Source organism: Scardinius erythrophthalmus (assembly GCF_964197995.2).
Source record: "Scardinius erythrophthalmus genome assembly, chromosome: 8".
NCBI classification, from domain to species: Eukaryota; Metazoa; Chordata; class Actinopteri; order Cypriniformes; family Leuciscidae; genus Scardinius; species Scardinius erythrophthalmus.
The window spans coordinates 9,634,019-9,658,777 of NC_138228.1; the positions used below are offsets into that span (position 1 = coordinate 9,634,019).

The 24,759-nt window shown below is 37.5% G+C and overlaps 1 protein-coding gene across 1 annotated transcript; it reads left to right on the forward strand.

Moving 5' to 3' along the window:
• On the forward strand, positions 1-24,690 carry cpne2 (copine II). The gene is made up of 16 exons (XM_081372945.1): positions 1-257; positions 5,613-5,815; positions 7,552-7,731; positions 7,899-7,973; positions 8,060-8,131; positions 8,224-8,307; positions 8,442-8,531; positions 9,317-9,415; positions 10,179-10,262; positions 10,684-10,743; positions 13,855-13,988; positions 14,096-14,150; positions 15,034-15,085; positions 15,196-15,329; positions 23,395-23,631; positions 24,167-24,690. Exons 2-16 carry the CDS (start codon positions 5,642-5,644, stop codon positions 24,272-24,274), a joined length of 1,638 nt encoding a protein of 545 aa, XP_081229071.1. The 5' UTR covers positions 1-257; positions 5,613-5,641; the 3' UTR covers positions 24,275-24,690.
• The last annotated feature ends 69 nt before the right edge of the window (positions 24,691-24,759 follow it).

Genomic DNA, 24,759 nt, shown 5'->3' on the forward strand with positions numbered 1-24,759 from the left:
AGAGCTGTGAAAACTAACTGTTGGTTCATTGAGCGCGCGACTCTGGAGTCTTCGCGCGCTTTAACTGGGCGAAGCGCTTTCTTCTTTAACGCCGTTTACCTTCTGATATATGGGATCTTTTTTCTTTTTTTTTTGGCTGGATAATGCAATCAACCCACAATCCTTTTGACACGCAGAGTTGCTGCCACCAACAGTAGAAATAACGACAGAAGACGCTGAAGAAAAGTAGGTTGCGTATTGCGCGAGAGCTTCGAGAGGTGAGTTATTATTGAGTTATACAGTGACTTCATGAAGTAATCATTTCGATTCGCAGACACGCAGGGTTTGTTACATTTTAACGCGCGAAAGGAAGTAATATAAGCATAAAGAGTTCCGGTGTGAACGATTAAGAAAACAACAAACTGAAAAGCCAAAATGTCGAATAATAAGTAGGCTATGCCATTACAAAAGCATCACAACAACCAAAGAAAACTCTGAACATTTTGAGATAATTGCGTCATACAAGCGTTACCAAGATGATAAAAAATGAGAACTCTTAAAAATACAGTTGCCAAGTTCTTAGAAATGTCATCTTTGAAGGGTGAATTCAGATATAAAAGGCAATTCCCAATGCCAAAGGTCGCCCAGTTTAGCTTCATTTACTCTAATCCTGTTGATAGATTTAATGAATCTAAAAATGTCAGGTTGTGTAACCATCTCGTACCCGTTTAATACTTGTATTTATAAAATACTAATAATATTTTAAAACAAAAGAAATAGCAATAAAACACTTTGTCTACTTATGATAGCAATTGTTTTCCAAGCCTTTCCATGAGATGCTCATCATAGAAGAGGTGTATGCAAGTTCTCTTTGAATGGATTGCCTTTTTAATGTAATTTAGAATAACTTAATAGATCCAGCACCCCAAAAAGAGCAGCACTTCATTGATTTAGTTGCTGTTTCATTCATTGACCCAAATTTTTTTTTTTCAGTTGGAGAATTTTTAACTGCATGCAGAGTAGACTGCCACAACCTCCATTCATATTGTTCTCAGTCAGCCATTATACACTTTTTTTCCCCTCAACTGCATGGCTCAACACCTTATCATAGAGTAAACAGGATGTTGCCCTTTGTAATCTAAAGTGAATATTTTGTTTGACAGTTGAGCAAAAGGGTGATGCTTAAACTGTAACACAGTCAGATGCTTGAATAATATACATTTAAAAAAATCAGTTTTTAGTAAACAAATTAATCACAAAAAGCAAACTTACAATTAATATTAATAAGAGAATATTTACTTTGACATTAAAGAGCAAATTTAAGTGTGAATTGACATCAGATACTTTAGATCTTCCTCTGTGCTGCTAGTTTGCACATTTTAATCCTATGAACCATGAAGAAAATGCATTGTAATTGTAAAAGTCCATTGAATGGAAAGTCTCGATCTGTGATTTATGGTGGTCTATGTTCCATGTCTGGAGGTTTGTCACACAAACACTGGAAGTCCAGTTAAATCACTGTTATTTTGGAGTGTTGCAAAATAAATTACATACACTACAAAGAAAGGTTGTGTCTATGGGTTACTTCTCTTCTTCCTTTGAGGGAATGTTTAGGATTTAATACAAGTGAAGCTTGCAATTACCTCCTCAGTTCACAAAAACAAACTAAAATGGTTTCTACTGTAATTCACTTACCAAGGAAGTCTATGGGGCAAAGCAGAAGAGACGCTCATATTTTTGGTAAAGCATTTATATTAATTATTCCATACAAAAATGTTTTGTTTGAGCAAAAAAGTTTGCCCAAACAAACCTGTGATGATGAACCATATGTTTACAAGTAAACAGTGTATAATTATGTCGAATCTCTTTCAGTTATTATTTCACATTTATATCAAACTTACTGCATTTACTTACACAGTCAAGAAAGGAGTTGAAATATCTTATGTAATTCTTTCCTCTGTAGTATAACATAACATAACATAACATAACATAACATAACATAACATAACATAACATAACATAACATAACAGCATCATAGTATGATATAATAATATATACTTACTGGCCACTTTATTGGGTACAAATATGCATACAAATATCTTTCAGCCAATCGCATGGCAGCATCTCAGTGCATGTTGACATGATCAAGACGATCTGCTGAAGTTCAAGCTGAGCATCAGAATAGGGAAGAAAGGTGATTTGAGGGGCTTTGAGCGTGGCATGGCTGTTAATGCCAGACTGGCTGGTCTGAGTATATCATAAACTGCAGATCTACTGGGATTTTCACACAACAACCATCTCTAGGGTTTACAGAGAATGGGCCGAACTCACAATACATCGAACCTTGAAGCCGATGGACTACAGCAGCAGAAGAACACAATCCTGTCAGATAAGAACAGGAAACCAGGGCTACAATTCACATGCGTTCACCCAAATTGGACAATATAAGTTTGGAAAAAACATTACCTGGTCTTATGAGTTTCAATTTCTGCTGCAACATTCAGATGGTAGGGTCAGAATTTGGCATAAACAACATGAAAGCATGGATCCATCCTGCCTGGTATCAACGGTTCAGGCTGCTGGTGGTGTAATGGTGTGAAGGATATTTTCTTGACTCACTTTGGGCCCCTTTGTACCAATTGAGCATCACTTAAACGCCTCAGTCTACCCGAGTATTGTTGCTGACCATGTCCATCCCTTTATTTTCTGGTGGCTACTTCCAGCCGGATAACACACCATGTCACAAAGCTCAGATCATGTCAAGCTGGTTTCTTGAACATCACAATGAGTTCACTGTACTCAAATGGCTTCCACAGTCACCAGATCTCAACCCAATAGAGCAGCTTTGGCATGTGGTGGACAAATCTGCAGAAACTGCGTGATGCTCATGTCAATATGGACTAAAATCTCAGAGGAATGTTTCCAGCACCTTGTTGAATCTGTGCCATGAAGAATTAAGGCAGTTCTGAAGGCAAAAGGGGGACCAACCCGATACTAGAAGGTGTACCTAATAAACTGGCCGGATATCTCATGCTATTAGCAGTGCAGTCTGATGTATTTCATGATCCAACAATGAAATATGCAATATTTATTTTATTTCTACAGTCCGCATTATTTATTATGACTTCAGTGTGAGCAATATAATCATTATAATGGTTAAAAAAATCATAACAGCATACTCCATATTTGATTATAGCCTTACACTTGTTTTCCACTTGTTAATGTGGAGCTGTGTATGATCTGGCACTGCATCTTGGAGATAAGTGATGAAGGGTTGAGTTGATGATTACTTAGAGGTTAAGTCATCTTGGATATGTGTTGCCATTTTGACCTCAAACGGTGGGCTCATGTCAGGATAAGACACTGAATGATTTATGGACATTGGTCCTGACAATTGCGATTATATTAGGAAGCAAGGTTAAGAGGAGAGTTAATCATTCGTGGAGTGTTTCTGACGTTGGACGTACTCCATGTGTCTCATCCGGTTGTGCAATTTCTTGAATGAGATTTAGTTGAGGCTGTGTATCTTTTTCCATGACCTCACGGTCATGTGGAACGTGACATTATTCTGGGAATGGTTACCAACACCGCTGCACTATATAATGGTTATTTGAATACAGAGTACATTTAGAATCCGAACAATCATTACAAACTCAAAGATGCCGTTTTGGGATGGAAACTTAGGTGAGTTTTCGTCTTATCTCCCAGCTTATCAAGACACGTTTCCATTGTTTATAATTTAGTGTAAGATGTTTGTCCACAATGGATTTTCCCCCTAATTTTCTTTTTTGTTAAGTAAACATTGAAGGTATGGTGAGGTATTTAAAATTTTGAAGGGTCAATATTATAATTTTTTTTCTCTCTAAAATCATATTAATACAGGTATTGTTTGTTTTGTGTCTACATGTCTGAAACGGTGAGTATGTTAATGTTTATGGATTAGCCCCATTTACTTCCATTGTACAGTGCCTCACTGTAACCAAGATTTTTGCTTTTTGGAAGAAAGTTTGTATAAGTTGACATTTTTTAAATATACTTTTTTTCCCAAATGTGTGCGACTGGAAATTATGCGCTGTACTAACTTGGATGAACTAGTACCTCTTGTTAACATGATAAATCGTCGTGCTACAGGTGATGTATTGTAACATGATTGTGAAGTCATTTTCACTCATGCTTTGTCTATGGTGGTCACAGCCTAATTGTGGTTTGTGACATTAACACAGAAAGAGACAGTGGTACATCAGTATCTAAGCAACAAGAGCCCTCGCTGTATTCCTCATGTCCTGGTGTGAGGCTCGTGTTCTGTGTGCGCGAGTGTCTGCGTGCATTGATGCGTGTGGAAATCATAGTGTTTTCATGTTTAGTGATTATTTGAGGATTTGTTTGTCAGGGCACCATGAACTCAGGCGTCCCTGTCTCAGACGTGTGGCCAAGTCATTTCTGTCAGAAAAGGGCAAACAATTCTGTGTTATTCATTTATTTACAAAGTTCTAGTATCCTAATTTTTTCATTTTACCATTTAAATTTTTTTAACCCTGTAAAGCCTGACATATAGAATAATAGTAAAAAAAAAAAAATAAAATCTAAAAAATGCATGTTTCTTTGTTGAGTATTGTATTTGATACATCAGGTTTTATGGCTTATAGTAGAATTTGAAGCTCATACTTGAAGTGAAAAAAAACAACAACTGATTTTTATTCTGATGAGGCCCAAAATTGAGCAAAATATGCAATTTGCTCCAGTTAATAATATTCATATGGCCCAAAAGTTCTGATAGCTTATAATGTAAATCAATGAGATCTTTTTAACATTATAGCAGAAAACTGACTTCAAATGCAGATAAATACTCTATATCTCCCAATATCTTAGTAAGAAAATATTTGAATGCTTAATTTTATGATCAAAGCTCTGTAGTTTTTTTTATTTATTTTTTTATTGTGGGGGGCAAAACATAAAATGCAATGCAATGCAATACAATGTTGATTAATATAAATGTTCCTCAAAAACCTGAGGTATCATATTTGTTACTCTCATCTTAACATGATTTTTTTCTTAAAATGATGTATGGATAATCAAGTAAATCAAGTTTTTTGAATAATAATAAAAGTAATTTTACTTGCTAAAGAAGGCATGTAGTAGATTCTGCACAACTAGTTTTTCAGCAAAGTTTTGATTATTAAAGTTTTGGCAGTATTGCTTTTTAAAGAGAATTAGACATACAGTGAATTTCAAAAGTCTGAGACCACTGGTCAAAATGCTTGTTATATCAGCATAACAAAATAATTTTGAGAGAAAACCTTTGGTTTGAATTTTTTTTTAACCTGGCTGGAAGACCTGGCTGTTATAAAAAAAAAAACATGCTTAGTGTCAAATTTGCTTATTTGAATGTCCTAGACATAGTACAGTATCTTTTTTTTTTTTTTTTTTTTTATTAATATTATTTAATTAAAGTAATATTCTAATACCTAATATTTCCTATCAGTTTTATGTAGTAGTATTTTCTTGATTAAAATGTTCAAAAATGTTTCGTTTACTTTCAGGTTAAAATAAATTCGATGTTTTCTGAATGAATAATACTTTGCAAATGAGTATGTAAGACGTTATAATTGAAATAGTGTTTTGTTGCCCGCAGGGTGTGGGAGAGGAGGTACTCTCATCTCCATGGCCCATACTCTGGCCTCGGGCCCCGATGCGGGTCCTGCCATTGGGACCCAGCACTGCATCACAAAGGTAGAGCTCTCCGTTTGCGGCTCCAACCTGCTGGACCGTGACGTGGCATCCAAGTCTGACCCTTTCTGTGTTCTTTTCCATGATGTGGATGGCAACTGGGTGGAGGTAAGGAGTGAGGAAATATGTTCATTTTCCACCTTACCTTCACAGAATACTGGAGTTATTTTGGTTAACCTTTAATAAAATCTGGTGTAGTTAGAGATAGAATGAAGAGAGAAGATTGACATGCGAATATGAAAGAACAGAAGATGGAATTGGGAGTGTTAGAGATATCTTGGGGACAAAAAGCCCCAAGTTGGAAGCATAGAAGCTGAAATAGCTGGCATGTAGGAAGCAAAATATAATAAAAACATGAACCAAAGAGGAAAATTGCAGTGAGCACACGCGTCCTGTACTGTCTCTACAGGACAATGCCCTCAGCGGTCCGGTCATCGCAGGCCAGTGCTGCCGGTCTGTAGGGCAAGCCAGTTCATGAAATCACTCTTCCATGGTACACTGTAGCCATGGAAACACCGGGGACAAACAAAGGAATGTGTTTGTAGAATAAAAATGCATGGTTAAATGCATTTTAGAACATGATGCGTTCAGGAATTTAGAACGCTAAATATTAAACAAAAACGCTGCCCAAGCTCTCTTTCATGTTCTCATGATCTGTACACCTGTATAGTAGTGATCGTCCATAATGCAAAATAATTTAATTCTTATTACTGTAGTATTTAATAATATATTGCATATAAGTATATTTGGTAACACTTCAGTTCTCACTATTAGCTAATTGCTAATTAGCATGCATGGTACTTGGATATTGGCTGTTTATTAGTCATTATAAAGCACATGTTAATGCCTTATTCTGCATGACCATATTCTACATCCCTTAATCCTAACCCATACCTAAACTTAACAACTACCATACTAACTATTAATAAGCAGTAATTAGGAGTTTATTGAGGCAAAAGTCATAGTTAATAGTGAGAATTGGACCATAATTTAAAGTGTGACCATATATTTTTCTATATAAATATATACTGTTGTGCTGTCTTTAATTTATGCTGCCTTGAAGTTAATATTTTTATTACACTAATATTTTATTACTCTACTACAGTAATGAGAATATATTAAGGGTCAGTAATGGGAATTTCATATTAAAAAATAAATGACAAAAAAGCATTACAAATGATTACAAAAACAATTTACAAATTTTTTTTAGAACTTTGAAATGTTCATGAAAATAATGTTACAACCCCCCAAAAAATCATATTTTTTATGCATAAAAAGTGTTTGATTTGATTATGGAGTGAGATGTGACTTGAGAATATTGGTAAATTAATCAGCCAACCTGATATATTGAGCTATAATTAACTTTTAGCATTTCAATCTCTTTTCACTTAAAGTCGGCATGAAGCGGAAGTTGAGATAGCCTTTTCTTCTCTATTGTGATGTATATCCGAGTGAAACGAAATGTAGAGTGGATGACTGGATTTCTTCCTCTGGAACTGATTGGATCGTAGGGAGTTAAGCGTTGCTAACTAAATGGAGGCAGACCTGAATTCCAGTTTGCAGTCAGTTCAGTTGTGATTTGTGAAGGATTTTTAGATTCGAGGGGGAGAGGGTGTTGACGTTTTTGATTAAAGATTACAAGTGCTCATGAATTTAAAAAAAATTATGATGTGCACGGATAAGTCATTTATGAAAAAAAAACACTGCATCACTCGGAGATCACATTAACGGAGATCCACATATTTGTATTACACCACTGAAAGACACATAATGTGTTGTATAAAGTTGCTCTATAAGTTGGTGTAAATTCTGATAATCACCTGTATTTGTATATGTCATTTCAGCTGGCCCGAACGGAGACGGCCGTGAACAACCTGAATCCAGTATTTGGTGTGAAATTCCAAGTGGATTACCACTTCGAGGAGGTCCAGAAACTCAAGTTTGCCATGTTTGATGAGGACAAGTGCAGCAGCCAGCTTTACGAACACGACTTTCTGGGCGAGTTCACCTGCACATTGGGAGTGGTACGGTAACACTAACATATTTTACCGGCTTCCAGATCAATCTGCTGTATGCTGTTTCACACCACAATAATTGGATAATCTTAAGCTTTTATGATCTTAGTTATGATAAATTAGCTCTCTGTATCGCTTCTACTTGTGCATTTATCAGGCCATCTGTTCTGTTTTAGATTGTGTCAAATAAGAAGCTACATCGACCACTGATTCTGGCTAATGGCAAGCCAGCAGGGAAGGGGGCCATCACAGTAAGACACCACATAACACACCATAACAGACATATGCATTGATAGAGTTCGTACTAGAGCATCACGATATGCTCCGTTTTGTCTAGATAACAGCCCAGGAGTTATCCGACAACAGAATAATCACCCTAACCATGTGTGGGAGGAAGCTAGATAAAAAGGTGAGTTAAGAGGTTGTGATAACCATTCAAGCACTTTAAAAAGCACTCAGCAATAGAAGATGATGATATTTTTGTTTATGGCTGTTTTTCAGGACTTTTTCGGTAAATCAGACCCCTATTTAGAATTTCACAAACAAGGGGATGATGGAAAATGGATGATGGTTCACAGAACAGAGGTAAGATGCTAAATAGACTCTATTTTGCTGATACTCTCATTTATGTACAATTTTGTTCTACAGTTTTATCAGATGTTAAGCTTGTGGTTCAGCCTGTGTTATTGAAAATAATAGCCATTTGTGTGTGACTTCAGGTCATTAAGAACACTTTGGATCCTGTATGGAAGCCTTTCACTGTGCCTCTAATCTCACTTTGTAATGGAGATGTGGACAGAAACATCAAGGTTTGTGGTTTATATATTAAGTACATATTATGCTATCTAGTACAAAACATTATTTAGCTTTACAAAATAGATTATTATAGGTGAAAAAAGCTGTTTTTCTTTGTCGGAAATCACATATTTTTATTTAGTAAGAATGCATTAAATTGATGAAAAAAAGTGACAGTAAAGACATTTATAATGCTACATAAATTATATAATATAATACTACAAAAATATTAAGCAGCACAACTGTTTTCAACATTGATAATAATAAGATACTTTTCATCAAATCAACATATTAGAATGATTTATGAAGGATCATGTGACACTGAAGACTGGAGTAACGACTGCTGAAAATTCAGCTTTGCCATCAGAGAAAAAATTACATTTTAAAATATATTAAATATAAAACAGTTCAATTAAATTGCAAATATAATTCACAATATTACTGTTTTACTCTAATTTGGATCAAATAAATGCAGCCTTGATGAGCAAAAGAGACTATCAAAAACTTTAGAAGAGTACTGTACATGTCCAAATTTATTATATCCAATCAAATCGCAGCGTTAGAAGATAATTTGTTACACTAAAAAATTATTTTTTTCTGCTGTAACAAAATGTCAAAGCTGCAATTTTTCATACAACAAAAAAGCATGATGATTGCTTGCTGTCAAGATTGTCTCTTGTCTCATGTCTTATCTCACCCTGATGACCCAGAATTAATTCTACAAAAGAGTTTAATAGCCTCCCTTCCCTTTTACATGTTCATACGTGTCACAACTCGCAGTAATTGTGTGATGTCACAGGTGCTGTGCTACGATTACGACAACGACGGAGGCCATGACTTCATCGGCGAGTTTCAGACCACCGCTAACAAGATGAGCGAAGCACAGAACGCAGTGGAGGTGGGCTTGCCTTCAATTAACACTGTAGAGAATCTTAATTTCCAGAATGTAGGAACTAAATGCATGAAGTAAAGCTTGGCTCACATTAATGCCTGCCACTCTTGCGCCAGAATACTATGTGAGTACTAGCTATGCCTCATTATCTGGCATAATGAAGCTGAGAATTAGTGAGTGAGAGAGGGAGAGACAGAGAGAGAAGGAGAAAAGAGGTGGGAGGGAGAAACAGAAGAGTGTATAACTGGCTCTTTTGAGATGCAAATCACTCTTATTTTACCGCTGCCTTGTTTACCAGAACAAGCATTGTGTGTTACCAGTCACACTTAGGCAGAACATGGGTAAATGTTCTCCTGGAGAAAGAGTAAGTGTACTAATTAACATCCTTTCACTGGTTTCAGGTGCTGACATTCTGTTGCACAGCCTTAGCTTAGAGATATGATGAATTCTGTGCCATGTTGTAAAGGCATCGAGTGCCCGCCCGCAGTGGTTATTACCCCTCGGTGTTCACATTTCACTCGAATGCTCACACTAGAATTCACAGATGATGCTGACACTTGTATTATCTTTTCAGAGTAGACAATGTTGCTGTATGGCTGCTTCTATACAGCAATATCTAAATTTTATGTCTCAAATTTGCTTAAGGAAGACCTTAAAATAACATTATATAGTATATATATATACATACACACACACACACACACACACACACACACACACAAAATAGAAATGATTTAAAGTGGACAATAACACTGCTCTCTGTTTACAGGTTGAGTTTGAATGCATTAATCCCAAAAAACAGAAGAAAAAGAGCTACAAAAACTCTGGGATCATAATTGTGAAGTCATGCAAGGTAAGTAAATAAAAAGGGAAAGCAATTTCACACATTCGCTATGCACAGGCAATAAAAAAAGCAGTATTAAATACATTCTGCTTGCACATTAAAGCACCTTCCTTGTTCTGGCTTATTTAATTACATTTATATTACAAATAAAAGGCCTTTAATTGTGGCTTCGCTGTAAGGACAGATTAGTTTAATAGTGCTAAATCCCCTTTAAATAACATGTATTAATATCAGCACAAAACACCTGTCAGTCCTGCACCGTCACATTTTAATCACCTCTACTGATGGATTCAGGCATTAAAACAGAATATGACTCAGTGGATCTCATTAAATCTAAATGACCATTTTACAACCTTTAGCTTAAGGGAATGTCAAAGGGTGGTTACGTGCTATATTTATGTGAATATAAGATGTATTGTTCCTTTGTTAGATTACGAGAAACTACTCGTTCCTGGACTACATTCTGGGTGGCTGTCAGCTCATGTTTACTGTGAGTATGATAACGTCACCTCTGGAATTAATTGCCTGTTGTTTTTTTATTTGTCACAGTTTTTGAGGGGAGGGGGGTTCATGCATGCAGAATGCAATAACATCATTTGTATGCAGATGATTTCGAAAATATATTCTGTCACTGAGCACAATGGCAGAATGCAATCAAGAAGGTCGAGAAGAGTCAGATTTGTATGGTGGATCCATTTGATCACTGAATTTTTAGCAAATGATGGTTAAAGTCAAATTTGTTGAATCTGATAGACCTAAAAGCCTTTTTTCTTTACGTATACACTGTCCAGTTGAGCAGGCTCTATATATGGTTCCTTTATGTGACTCAATTGCCTTCACCAGTGTGATTGGTAAGAAATGATACAGAAAGTGAGTGAAATTCACAGGTTGCTATAGTTACAGTGTGCTGCAGTGTAGAGGTTCATGTCTCTCATTTGAAACTAAAGACAGAGAGACAGGGGGATGTAAAAAAAAAAAAGAGAGAGAAAGCGAGAGAAGCCGTGTGAGCCTCTGAACAAAGGAAAGTGATTTCGATATTTTGTTTGCGTGATACACGGTTCTTTGTTAACCTACAGATTATGATACAGATTTCACCAGTAGGGCAGTTTCTGTATAGATTATTATTATTTTGAAATATTTATCTAGCTTTTAAAGTATTAGTTCATCCAAACAAGAAAATATTGTCAACTTTTTATTCACTTTTATATTATACTAAACCTGTATGATTTTCTATTTTCTGTAAAAATAAATAAAAAAAAAACAGAGAAATTTTGAATACAATTTTCCATACAATAATATTAAACAGGGACTAGTCATTTCGAACTTCAAAAAGGAAGTCTTAGCATCATAAAAGTGGTCAATACAGTGTTCTGTAACCATAAGATAGTTTTATTAGCTCACTCAACCCTCAAGTGAGCGGTTAGTTATTGAGTTGAGAACAGATCAGTTTGATTCATGAATGAATCATTCAGGTTTTGTGAACTGAAACAAATGATTCAATGAAAAAAAGATTCCTCAAAAAAAGAGTCTCAAAAGAAGGTTTTGTTCATGAATCCGACTACTACTTTGATTGAACTGATGGCAAAATTTTAAATTTTGGATGAACTGTCTCTTTAAGTTTTAAATATAGACAGTATTTGTGAAGACATTCAAACGTTATCTGTCTCTAATTTTTCCAGTGCTTTTCTTCAGAGCTGCAGCTGTGATCTCAGTTTTCAGTTCTTGTGCAGCTTCAGTGCAGCTGTTTACCAAGTGCTCCTCACAGCATCTTTATAAAGGCAGTCGAGATCAGGGTTCAGCATTGGGCAAACACTCCTGAATTCAGCATTCAGAAGCAATGTTTTCTCTTTATATTGAGGCTTTTAGGATTTTACTCACGGTCGGCCAAAAAAATCGCACAATTCTTGAGAGAAGACTTGGGGAAGGCCTGCAGGTTATTTTTGTTCATTTTGAAATAGAAATCAAAAAATTAGTTTGTTAGTTGCGGTCACTAGGCTATAACTCATTTTAAGCTCTGCTTCTTTTTAAACAAAAAGTTCACCCAAAAATGAAAATTCTGTCATTTTCAGTTAGCCTGGCGTACTTCCGCTCAATTTTCATTTTCTTTCAGTACTCCGTCTGGGTTTGCGATATATTCGTGAGTTTTCTCCGGCCAAATTTTTACCGGACCAATCAGCGAACAGAGGGAGTGGCTGAGAATGATGACGTTGAGGTCGTGCGCTAGTTTGAGTTGTAGGGTTACATCACGACCAAATGTTAGCGTTTGGTTATGGCAGATCCAGAGTGGCTCTGGGCAGATCCAATAGTTTTAAACTTCAACAGAGTACCCGCCTTCAAGGAAGTTAACGCTTGTCAATGGAGAGTGGCCAGACTCTCTGTGCAAATGAAATGTGCGAGAGTCTGGTAGGACCAGGCTAGGAGGCAGTGCCGGTCCTCCCTATACGCAAGTACTCAAGTTGCGTAGGGGCGCCGAACCACCAGAAGGCCCCCTTGCTCTCAAAGATGATATAATGCCTATGGCTGTGATTAATAGAATTTTAGTTTTAACGATTATGAAAACACAATGCCGCATTCAAAGTGGTGCGCTGTCGCCTTTCCTACGTAACATCAAAATCAGCCAAATCATGTAATGTGACTGTTGTAATCAGTCTCATGCCGGACTTGCTCGATTCTAAAAAGGAGTTAAAAAGCGCAAACGGCTTTCTGTGTGCGCATGGACAAGAGTAGGCTACTTTAGGCTTCTGGCGTGTGCTTAAACGGAAAAATACACACAAAAAATATGTCTGAATGTCAATCTTGGGGAGTTTTCACTTAAACGCATTCAGTTATGTCTTAAGTGAACATAAACAGTTGGGAAAGTAATCGAATGCTTGTCAGTATATTAGATCTGTGCATTTGGTCTTAAAGTGGCAGGAGATTTCAAATGAGGGAGAGTTAATGACGACAGAATTTATATACTGTGAAGGGTGTATAGTATATTCCATATTTATCTATTGCAAGAAAGGTACTCTCACAAAGAAATGGAAAATGTGAAGTTAACAGTACTAACAGCCACACCAGAGAAAATATAGTAGACATCACTTTGGTTTATACTCATGTGCTAAACTTCACAGCTCAGTCACCCGGAGGCCATGACTGGCAATGTGAGGATGACTACAAGAAAGGGCACCCTCATTCTGTCACCTCCTATTCCCTTCGCCCTATCATTACCACTCTATTTCCCTTTCCTTTCCTTCATTAATCTGTTTTCAGCCCCAGGGGGAGTGATCATCCAGTGGTTAGGTGTGCTCTAGCAAGTGTGAAGGTTAGACACTGGTCTCTCTGCACTGGTAAATGTTTCTTGTAAGCATGTAGTCAGAGAACATGTCTCCTGGTTCATGACTGCCATAGGACAGAGCTATCAGATCTCAGCTTGAGCAGATCTGACGGTTCAACCTCCCTCGGTGATAACAACATCGCCTTTAGCTAAGAGCTTTGATGCCCCACTAACTGAGGGAAAAGCTTATGAAATGCATCGTACTAACAGCTGCTTGTCTTTTTTTATAGACCAGCCCAATTGGCACACATTACCGTATTACATTGTGGATGTGTGTTTCTCCAGGTTGGCATCGACTTCACAGCGTCCAATGGAAACCCCAGGGAGCCGTCATCTCTGCATTATATCAACCCAATGGGCAGCAACGAATATCTGTCTGCCATCTGGGCTGTAGGCCAGATCATCCAAGACTATGACACGTATGTAACAGTGCTTTTAATAAAAAACACAATTTAAAGGTCTACATATGGCCACAAAAGCAGTGTCTGTTAAAATCACACTTCTCCTTCACACTTCATGTCCACAGGGACAAAATGTTTCCTGCACTTGGATTCGGGGCTCAACTCCCACCCGACTGGAAGGTAAGAAAGATTGTCCGTAAATGTGCGTGCATTTTTGTCAATGTAAATGTATTTTTGCATGTTTATTTTTGTGCATCTCATACTAGTTGCCCTTTTAAATAATCAAATGGAATTGAATGTGAAAGCCTGCTAATGCTTCGGAACTGTGAAATGGAAACAAGAGTGTGAAGTGCAAGACAGAGAAGAGGTAGATAAAGAAAAATGAATAATACTCAGATATCCCAGTGATTATACAACTGTCATCCCATCTGCGTTGCCATGGCGCTGAAGTGAATACAAGGAAGTCTGAGGGGGGCATTTCACAAGGAATAAATTGCACCCGCCGATAGCGCTGTTTACTTGCACACGTTGCGTTTGTATTAGCACCCAATTCACTGAAAGGAAGTATGCAAATGATACCAAAAGTGCACTTATCTTTGACACTTCTTGTATATTCTCAGTAATAACATTCTTCTCCATCATTTGATCATCATTTGATGAATAACTGCTGTCGTGATCAATAGAAATTGTTCACTTCTGTAATAAGCCGAATTTACATAAAATAGTTTTTATAAGAAAGTATTTATATAATAGTAAAAAATGTTTTTTGAGCATTAAATCATCTTAGAATGATTTCTGAAGGATTATAAAACATTAAAGACTGAAGTAGTTGGTACATTTTAAAATATATTAAAATAGAAAGTTAAAATTGTAATAATATTTACCAGTATTACTGTATTTTTAATCAAATAAATGTATTCTGGGTGAGCATTAGAGACTTCTTTTAAAAGATCTTAGTGACCACAAACTTTTGAATAATAGTATAAATATATATTAAAAGTGCATTAAAAGTGCATTTTTTTCAGCTACTCTTATCGTTGTTCTTTTTCTCTTTGTATTCCAGGTATCCCATGAATTTGCAATCAACTTTAACCCTACAAACCCCTTCTGCTCAGGTGAGGCTCACAAACATCGTATTTTCAAATAACTTTTTGTCGTAGAGACAGGATAAAGTTGATGTGTAGAGTTACAGTAGCTTAAATGATGGTGTTTTATATGCATGCAGGTGTGGAGGGGATCGTTGAAGCTTATTCCAACTCCCTGCCTCACATCCGCTTCTATGGACCCACCAACTTTTCCCCCATCATCAACCACGTGGCCCGCTTCGCTACCCAGGCCCTCCAGCAGGACACTGCCGCAGTAAGTACCTAAAAGTTCAGGAGGAGCATGGTTTTTCTGCAGTGAAAGTAAGAAGGAAGTCTAGTTGGTTAAGCTAGTCTTGTGCTAGAAACCATTCATTGCTTGGATGGTCTTAATTTTTACTGTACATTTAGCTTGTTTGGATTGTATGATAACTTGTACATTGAATAAATTATGGATTTATCAGATAACTGTCTGAAACGCTTGCCATCTGTTGGCCATGGCAGTCTCACATGTGAAGCTAAAGCACTTTGGAAATCCCTCTGGATGAGAGCATCTGCTAAATGTTTTAAATGCAAAAGCAAATGACTGTTTCATGCATTTTGCCTGCTGTCACTGTTTAGCAGTTTAACAGTTAATGGCCACTCGTTAAATGAACAAAAAGGCTTGTCCTCAAGAGTAGTGCTGGACAGCAAGTCTCCATTTAAAAGCATCATTAGACTCATTACATCCCATTACTTTTGTCAACTTGGCCCATAAGACTATGAGGAAACACTGGAGTGGATCCACACACACTTTACATAAATCTCTCCACTTAGAGAAGAACAGTACTACTCTGTGTTCCCCCTCAGACGTTGAGTGGAAACTGTGAAACTCCTCGGTTTCTTAGATATGTGCAACATTTGAGCGAGGTACAAGCGAGCAGACTAGGGCTCACTCTCTTCTGCCATTGCACAATGTGTCTGTGTTTCATCAGGCAGGGTGTTCCCTCAGCTTTCCACTTGTGAAGTTTAGCTCAGTCTGTTAACTTCCTGTAAGCGTCTGCAAAATTTGCTTCAGTCTCAACTGTGGCTCTGCAAGTGCCTTTTGGCTCTAGCTGATTCTAAGCTTGCAATTTTGAATTAATCACAAACCTAATCAACTGTAGATTGATTTTTTCTTTCTTTTTTTATATATATTTAAAAATTCACATACTCACTTTATCTGCAGCACAGACTATTTTACTGTTAAATTGACTGTTTTGCTTCACTGTACTCAAGGAGAAGTACATACAATAATGGAAATTCTGTCATCATTTACTCCCCCTCATGTCATCGCAATATTGTATGACTTTGTTAGGTTTGGAGTACAAAAGGCGAAGTTAAGCTGAATGTACTGGCTGTTTTTCCTCTCCATACAATAAAATAAAGGGGGCAGTGAGTGTCAAGTTCAAAATATGCATCATAGAAGAAGAACAAAACTTCAGCACTCAGATCTCACATTTTGTTACTGACATGCCAAATTTGAGCAACGACTTTTATGGTACGTTTTATGTCCTTTCAGGAGCTTGACAGCCTCTAGTCACCATGCACTTTTATTATACAGTTCAAAAGGTTGGTAAAAAAACAAATCCCCCTCATAAATTTCAAATAAGTGCTGTTCTTTTGAAGTTTCTATTTATCAAAGAATCCTGAAAAAAAGCCACAAAAATATTAAGCAGCCCAAATATTAACATTGATGAACACTGAATAAATGTTCTTCAAATGTTTTTTTGAGCAGCAAATCAGCATATTAGAATGATTTCTGAAGGATCATGTGACACTGAAGACTGAAATTAAAATTCTGCTATGCCATCAGGAATAAATAACATTTTAAAATATATTAAATACATTAAAATAGAAAACAGTACTTTTATTAGTGTTTTAACAGTACTATCAATCAAATAAATAAATTGGTGAGCATAAGAGATTTCTTTCAAAAACATTAAAAAATCTTAGCCATGTTTCTGCATTTGTATTCATAGAGAGGTTGTGTATATGCAGATGGAAAAGAAGTCAGTTTTCCAGTCTTGCTGGTGCTGTGTGTGTGGGATGGGCGTGCCTGTGTGGTTGTTTGCTGTCGTAATAGGCAACAGGACTGACCCTGGCTCAGCAGAGCCTAATTGCTCCATAAAAGACACTCACAAAATGTGCCTTTGGTTGTTAGTTCAAAGTCTGTTGAGGGGCTTTGAACAGCACAGTGCACACAATTTCTCCTGCTCTTATTATCAGCCCTGTGGAAAACAACCATTAAAATACCTTTTCAATTAGAGCTATTTATAGAAGTAGATTCAGCGAACAAATGCTCTCTCTTTTTCCCCAGTTGTTCTTGGGTTTTAATGACTAATGAGGCTGCACCCTCAGGTCTGTTCTGTGTAAAGGCCAGCAGCAAGGCCAGCTTCAGAGGAGAAGGAGAGCGGAGCGACGATTTTCAGTTGTTGCGAGGGAACAAAGCTACACAGAATGCCAGTGCAGTCATCATACCGACGATTGGCATGGCACACAAATGTGCTCCAGACTTGATTAGAACATTTATAATTCTAAAAATGTTTATATAAGTCGAAATTAGATTTTTTTCAAATAAAAGGGTTACTCACATGAAGCCTCTGAAGTACAAGCATTTTTTCATTGTATTGCATACATACAATACACACACACACACACACACACACACACACACACACACACACACACACACACACACACACACACACACACACACACACACACACACACACACACACACACACACACACACACACACAATCTTTATAATAATATAATATTAATATTGTTTAAATTATTTTGTTTACATATCATGGTATACATTTATGTAATTTTTCCATTTATGAAATATTTAAGTAATTTGAACTTAAATTTCATTAAACTGACTTAAAATGAATTAAATCTTGTTTAACTTATAAAAAGCAGTTGAAAATTGCTTAACTTAATTTGGCAATGTAAAAAAATGTTGTCATAACATTTCATCATATTGATCATATTATTTTTTACAGTATACCTTTATTTAAGGCCTTTATTTAAAAATCATTGTAATAAATCACTGTACATTTCATAGAATTATATAATAGTATACATAGATAAATTATATATATAAGCAGTGTGTGTATATATACAGTGTACACACTGTATATATAAAAGCATAAATTATAATATATATATATATAATTTATTATAAAAAATTAATTTGTATAAATTATATTATATTGTAGATTTTTTGCAGCATGAGAATATAATCATAATAATCCACAAGTTAATTATTAATATTTACAGAAAAGTAAAATGTCAAAATGCTTATGTAGAGTTTGAGAAAAATATTCATTGTCTTGACTCTTTCAGCAAAACAATTATTTTTCTCATCTGAATTTGGGGGCGAACTGAGACCTGGGCATGTTTTTTTGGGATTCACCCAAAATGTTTTATGTAATGAATTACAAATGCACCTCTAAAACGACTCAGCTGCTTACAGGGTTAAAATAAATTTAAATAAAACAATGACAGCCAATGAAATATGTAATTAACATAGCGCTATCTCTCCTGGTGCTCAATAAAAACATCATGTCAATCAAAACTATAACCTGAGATGAGTGCAGGCAGTTCCTCTGGTGGCTGATCATGAGCTGAACACAGTGCTGAACTCACACTTCTTAACCAAATGCTTGGCCTGGAAGGAAAACTTAATAGTTAGTTATTATTTAACCTCCTTCAGGAGAGCCTAGAGCGCTTTCTATCCCTAATTGCACCCTGTCACCTCTAAAAGATAAAAATGGGTAGTGAAGAGAGATAGAGAAGAATAGAGCCTTAATGCAGTAGGAGGAAGATAGTGCTGTGGGCTTGCAGCGTCTCTTAAAGCAGAATGGGTTTTGTGAGCTCCTCAAGTGTGCCAGTCATTATTTGTTTCCACTACTAAATGGCCAAGGGACATATTTTAGAAATTTGAAGCTGATGAAGAGACTTCCAGAGAATGGTTTCCAGATCAAGAAATGTGGTTTCGTAAGTGCTGCATTACGGGTGTGTAAATTTTGTGCTAGAACACTGTGCTAGGCAATCAATCAATTATATGTGTCTGTAAATGTTCAATTAAGCGGCGTGTGCGTCTCTGCCCTGTGTAATGAGACGCTAATGAGCCTGTCTGTTATAGCACATCAAAAGCCCAGACTTCAGAGGCCACAGCAGGGAGGAAGAGGTCGCTGTCATACACAGTCACCTGCTGGTGACGCTGGGCAGGGACCGCAAGAAGCCCAGCAGCCAGCGGATAACTGTGTTTAAGCCTGTCCAAACAGTGTCTTTGTAAAGGTTAGGGAATCCAAACGAATTAGGATTGTGTGCCAACGTGTTTCCTGCATTATCTTGGGGTTTTTAGTTTGTTATATGTTGGTTATTTGGATGATAAGTGATAAGACAGCTTGTGTGACTCCATGTTCTGAGTGAGTATATTTAGGACTGTTAACAGTGTCTACAGGAAGCGTTGCCCACAGTGTCTCAGCAATACAGTATGGCTGTTAGGGCAGGGGGCACAGCCTCGTCCCTTGTTCCCTTACGCATGAATGTACTGCTCATTCGGTCATAATACATCTAAGGGAAGAGGGCACGGTCTTGGATTTCTTCTGTTTCTGTTTTAGATGAATGTCCTCTGTTTATGTTGTCTTCTTGGTAATAATATTCTATAGGGGTGTAACGGTACATGTATTCGTCCAGTACCGTACGGTACGTATCGCACGACAAATACATTCAGTCACAGGCGATCCACACTCCAATCCAGAAGGGGGCGCGCGGCAATGCAACACTGTTTGCTACAAGTAAAAAACGCACAAGAAGATACTATGATTGATGTTTACATCTCTCAACCAGTGTTTCAACTGCGGAAAGATACAATAAAACAGCTTGAGTATAATATCTCACGTAGCATTACATTTACCTCAGGTATTTAGTGATGACAGCAGGTTAGTTCACTAGGGAAATGAACTCTAGAGAGAAGCATTTTGTATATGCACTATATTTATTCTATTTACTTAACCTGTTAGTATGTCTTAATTATCCTATTTAAGGTATGTTTAAATAAATTTGCTCCTGCTGTAACCTACCGAACCCATACCGAACCGTGACTTCAATAATGTTTGTGTACTGTTACACCCCTAATATTCAGTGATCTCTTGCATAATCCATATTTAGGAATTTTTAGGTATATATAAGTGGTACTTGCCTGTTCAAAAATCGCCACCATGATGGTAGTGTGCTCTGGGTACTTGCCGTAATAGTAATCTCCACTATTATGCAATAGACAGCATTCAGTATTTTTTAGAGTAAGCGAGGGAACACTTTAGCATGATGTTTTACTATGCAACGCTATTTGGAGGCACTTGACTCAAAGATTAGTTGTCCACAAGAGTGTGTACTGTGGTAAATACTATATTTTTTATCTCGGCTCACCACAGTGAAAAATAAAGAACAGTTTCCTGTGCGGTATGATTATTCAGGTCACATCACCAGCTAAATTTAAGGCCAATTAGCTTTTAGATCGGCCTCGAAAGCCCCAGTTCCTATGTGTAACTTTTGCTGTGGCAGATCCAACTTTCTTCTTTCAGAGAGTGTGTAGTTAGGCTGGACTCCTGGAGGAAGTATTGAAGTATTGTGCCTATGAATTATGGTTTTGAGAGACGGGCAGAGCTCCATGCTAAGTGTTACTGTCAGAGAAGAGCTGCCACGGAGAGCAGGAGGGAGGGAAAGTGACAGCGTAAATCCCTCCACATATCTACTCCAGCTTCTGTCTGCCTGTTTTGTGTGGGGGGAGGGCTGTGAATTACAGCCCATAAACGTATCTTATTTTTCTTCACTCTTTGTTTGTATCTCAGAGTAAACTGTCAGATTTGGGGCTAGATGAAATATCTGTCATTAGCAGCTCTTGCTAAATACTGTTGTTCATAAGTAAGGGTTAGAGGTTTTTCAAAACGTCAAATCATTGAGCTTGGGCTCTTCTAAGCGATTATACAGTATATATGATTTTCACCAGGCGGATGATAAAAAGGGCAAAAAAACATTTATATTAAGAATGGACTCCATGTCTAGGGCAGAGAAAATCATAGAAATGGCACTTTTTTTACTTGGGACTTGGGTAAGTAAACCCCCAAAACACCTCCCAGAACACTTTAGTAACCCGCTAGCAACCACCTAGAACATGTTAGCAACAGCTTAGCAACAACCCAGCAACTACCCAAAATTCCTTAGCAGCCACATAGCAACTATCCCGAACACCTAGGCAACTACCCAGAGCACCATCGTGGACTCCATGTCTGGCCTAGAAAATCATAGAGATGTCTCTTTTGAATTGGGCCTTAAAGGGTTAGTTCACCCAAAAATGAAAATTCTGTCAGTAATTACTCACCCTCATGTTGTTCCAACCCCGTAAGACCTTCGTTCATCTTCGGAACACATATAAGATATTTTTGATTAAATCTGAGAGCTGGATCGTTCCTCCATAGGCTTCTAAGACACTATAACTTGCTGGCCCAGAAAATGTATTAAAGACATCGTTAATATAGTCCAAGTGACTACAGTGGCTCAATCTTAAGTTTATAAAGCGACGAGAAAACTTTTTGTGTGCAAAAACAAAACAAAAATAACGACTTTATTCCACTTTTCATTTCCTTCTCTCTGGGCCTCGAGTTTTTTCATGTAGTGTTTAAGCGTAGCGCGTCTGTGTTGCACGTCACACGTATCACACACATGACCAGCGTCGGCCAATAGTGAGCCTATGTGTGACGTACAACACTGACGCGCTACGCTAAAACACTACGTGAAAAAACTCGAGGCCCAGAGAGAAGGAAATGAAAAGTGGAATAAAGTTGTTATTTTTTTATTTTTTTGCACACAAAAAGTATTCTCGTCGCTTTATAAACTTAAGATTGAGCCACTGTAGTCACTTGGACTATATTAACGATGTCTTTAATACATTTTCTGGGCCAGCAAGTTATAATGTCTTAGAAGCTTATGGAGGAGTGAGCGAGCTCTCAGATTTAATCAAAAATATCTTAATTTGCGTTCCGAAGATGAACGAAGGTCTTACGGGGTTGGAACAACATGAGGGTGAGTAATTACTGACAGAATTTTCATTTTTGGGTGAACTAACCCTTTAAGTAAAGCACCCTGAACACTTCAACAGTCTGCTAGCTACACCCTAGCCACAGCATAGGAAATATTCCAAACACCTTAGCAACCGCATAGCAAACCCCTAGCAATTACACCAAAAATCTTAGCAATGCCCTAGCAACCACAGCATTGTGTACTCCATATCTAGGGCCAAGAAAATCATAGAAAAGTCTCTTTTGACTTGGGTAAGTAAACTCACAAAAAACCCTAGCAACACCTTAGAACACCATAGTAATGTCCTAGCAACACCTTAGAACACCATAGCAATGCCCTAGCAATCACCCTAGCTACTGTACATCCTAGCAACTGCATTAAATAAAAGCGTTTGTTTGCCACGTGTTAGTTTCCCTACATCTTTAAACCTTGGGAACAATATTTGATAGATGAACAAATGTTTTTGGTCATCACATTAAAAATAACATTTAAACTGGATCATATTTAGAGCTTTGAAAGTCCTTGAATTTCACTCTCAAAAGGTTGTACGAGCCCTAAATATGAATAATGTAAAAACATTCGACTATTTCTGCTACAATACCATGTTTATAGTTACAGTTAAATCCATGGTGAATGTTGGTGATTTGTGGACTGAACACACACATGGCACAATGTTTCTCCTGGTTTCCACATCAGCTCTGTTTGATCTGGTATGGTTTATAACAGAGAATTCTGCACTGAATTTGAATGCTTCTTACTAGATCACGCAGTAGCGATGTTATTAATACTGCAGCAAATTCAAACGCTTTCTCACAGAATCTCTCAGCACTGTGTAGTAACGGTGTCGCGTGATCGTTTGATGTTTTCTCATATGCAACAGAAATGACAGCTCTTATCAGTTGGGCAATGTGGTGGTGGCACCAGTGCGACCTCTAACAAATTTAGTCGCAGCGGCAGAAAAAAGTCACTAAATGCGAACATTTGGCTGCAGTCTAGAGCCCTGACTCTACCAGCCACCCAGAGCACCCTTGTGGCGCAGCGTAAAGTTGCATTTACAGTATCGTAGCCTCTGCTTTGATTTAAAACTGTTTGATTTAACAAGATGATTCTAGGAAATGTACAAAATTTGGTCCATGTGCTATTTAAGAGTACAGCACTGGGATGAAGAGATATGTGAGCATGTGACCTTCCATGGGCTCCTTTTATAGTTTCCCTTTCTTCTTTTGCAGCAATACTTCACACTACTGATTATTACTGACGGAGTGATCAGTGACATGGACGAAACACGTCACGCTATAGTGCAAGCCGCAAAGCTTCCCATGTCCATCATTATCATCGGGGTGGGCAATGCCGACTTCACCGCCATGGAGTTTCTGGATGGAGACAGCAGCGTGCTGCGATCCTACACAGGAGAAGAGGCGGTCCGAGACATCGTGCAGTTCGTCCCATTCAGGGACTTTCGCAACGTGAGTCCGATTCCCTCTCTCGCTTGATTCTACACTGGTTCGGTTATATAAAGGTATTGTCACTGGGTGCATGATTCAACGCTTATCTCAATGCAGGGTCAAAAAGTCTTTATCGAGCAGCAGCATTAAACACTCAATATTATGCAGATTAATTGACCTAGAGGCTTTAGCTGACGCATATAATCAATATTTCTGTTGCCACAGACCTCTGGATAGTTTCTTGTTGTTCTGAAGTGAATCCAATACTGGATCACGTATGTAAACAGAATCTTCAGTAGGAGTACGAGTAGGCGGTCTGTGGGCCATGTGATTTCCTCAACAGCAGGAGGGAACGGGCAGCACTGCCTCATTTGGGCTCCATTCAGAGGAAATTAAAATTCATTTAGCTTAGAGAGAATATGGGAGGAAACAGTGCCAACATTCACCGCCACGCAACCGAACGTGTCTGCCATTTCTTCGACAAGTGACCACTGCCAGCTTGTACTTAAATATGCATCCTCAATGATGTCGTTGCGTGTGTTTGTTGTTCTCGCAGGCTCCGAAGGAAACTTTAGCCAAATCCGTATTGGCAGAGCTGCCGCAACAGGTCACGCAGTATTTCAAACAGAGGAACCTGTCGCCTAGCAACACAATGCCGGAATAAGAGCCGGAAGCCTGAAGTTCACACTGCATGTTGCCAAAACCTGCTAACTGTTTACAAACCCTCCTTGACCAATTCAATGGATAAAGTGCATGTTTTTTCTGTACATAAGTGTTTTTAGTAAATGTTTTTATTTATTGGTTTATATATATAAATATATATATGTATGACGAATTATCGATTGAAATGCAACATGCCATTTGTGTGTCTATCACAAAATATGTAACAGTGTTTTGCTGAATGTAACTTTATACTACCGTTTTCTGTGTTTTAAGAGAAGTGAAAGCTAGAGTACCTTTTATGTAGTGATTTGTGTTAAGTGATAAGCGTATGGTGCCATGGTCAAGGTGGTGGTGTTGATTTTTGTACAGTTTTATCAGTTGTTTATGTTCCACTCAGGTCAATAAATTTCATTTGAGAAAATAATGACTGGCTCACACATCACATGATGCACAAACGCATTGATTCGGGAACGGATTAGAGCTGCA

Excerpts from the sequence above, each read along its gene's own strand:
- cpne2 (XM_081372945.1), top strand. The coding sequence starts at position 5,642 with ATGGCCCATACTCTGGCCTCGGGCCCCGATGCGGGTCCTGCCATTGGG. Across the intron at positions 8,132-8,223 it reads GGAGGAAGCTAGATAAAAAG|GACTTTTTCGGTAAATCAGA; the intron begins GTGAGTTAAGAG and ends GCTGTTTTTCAG. Across the intron at positions 23,632-24,166 it reads CATTCAGGGACTTTCGCAAC|GCTCCGAAGGAAACTTTAGC; the intron begins GTGAGTCCGATT and ends TTGTTCTCGCAG.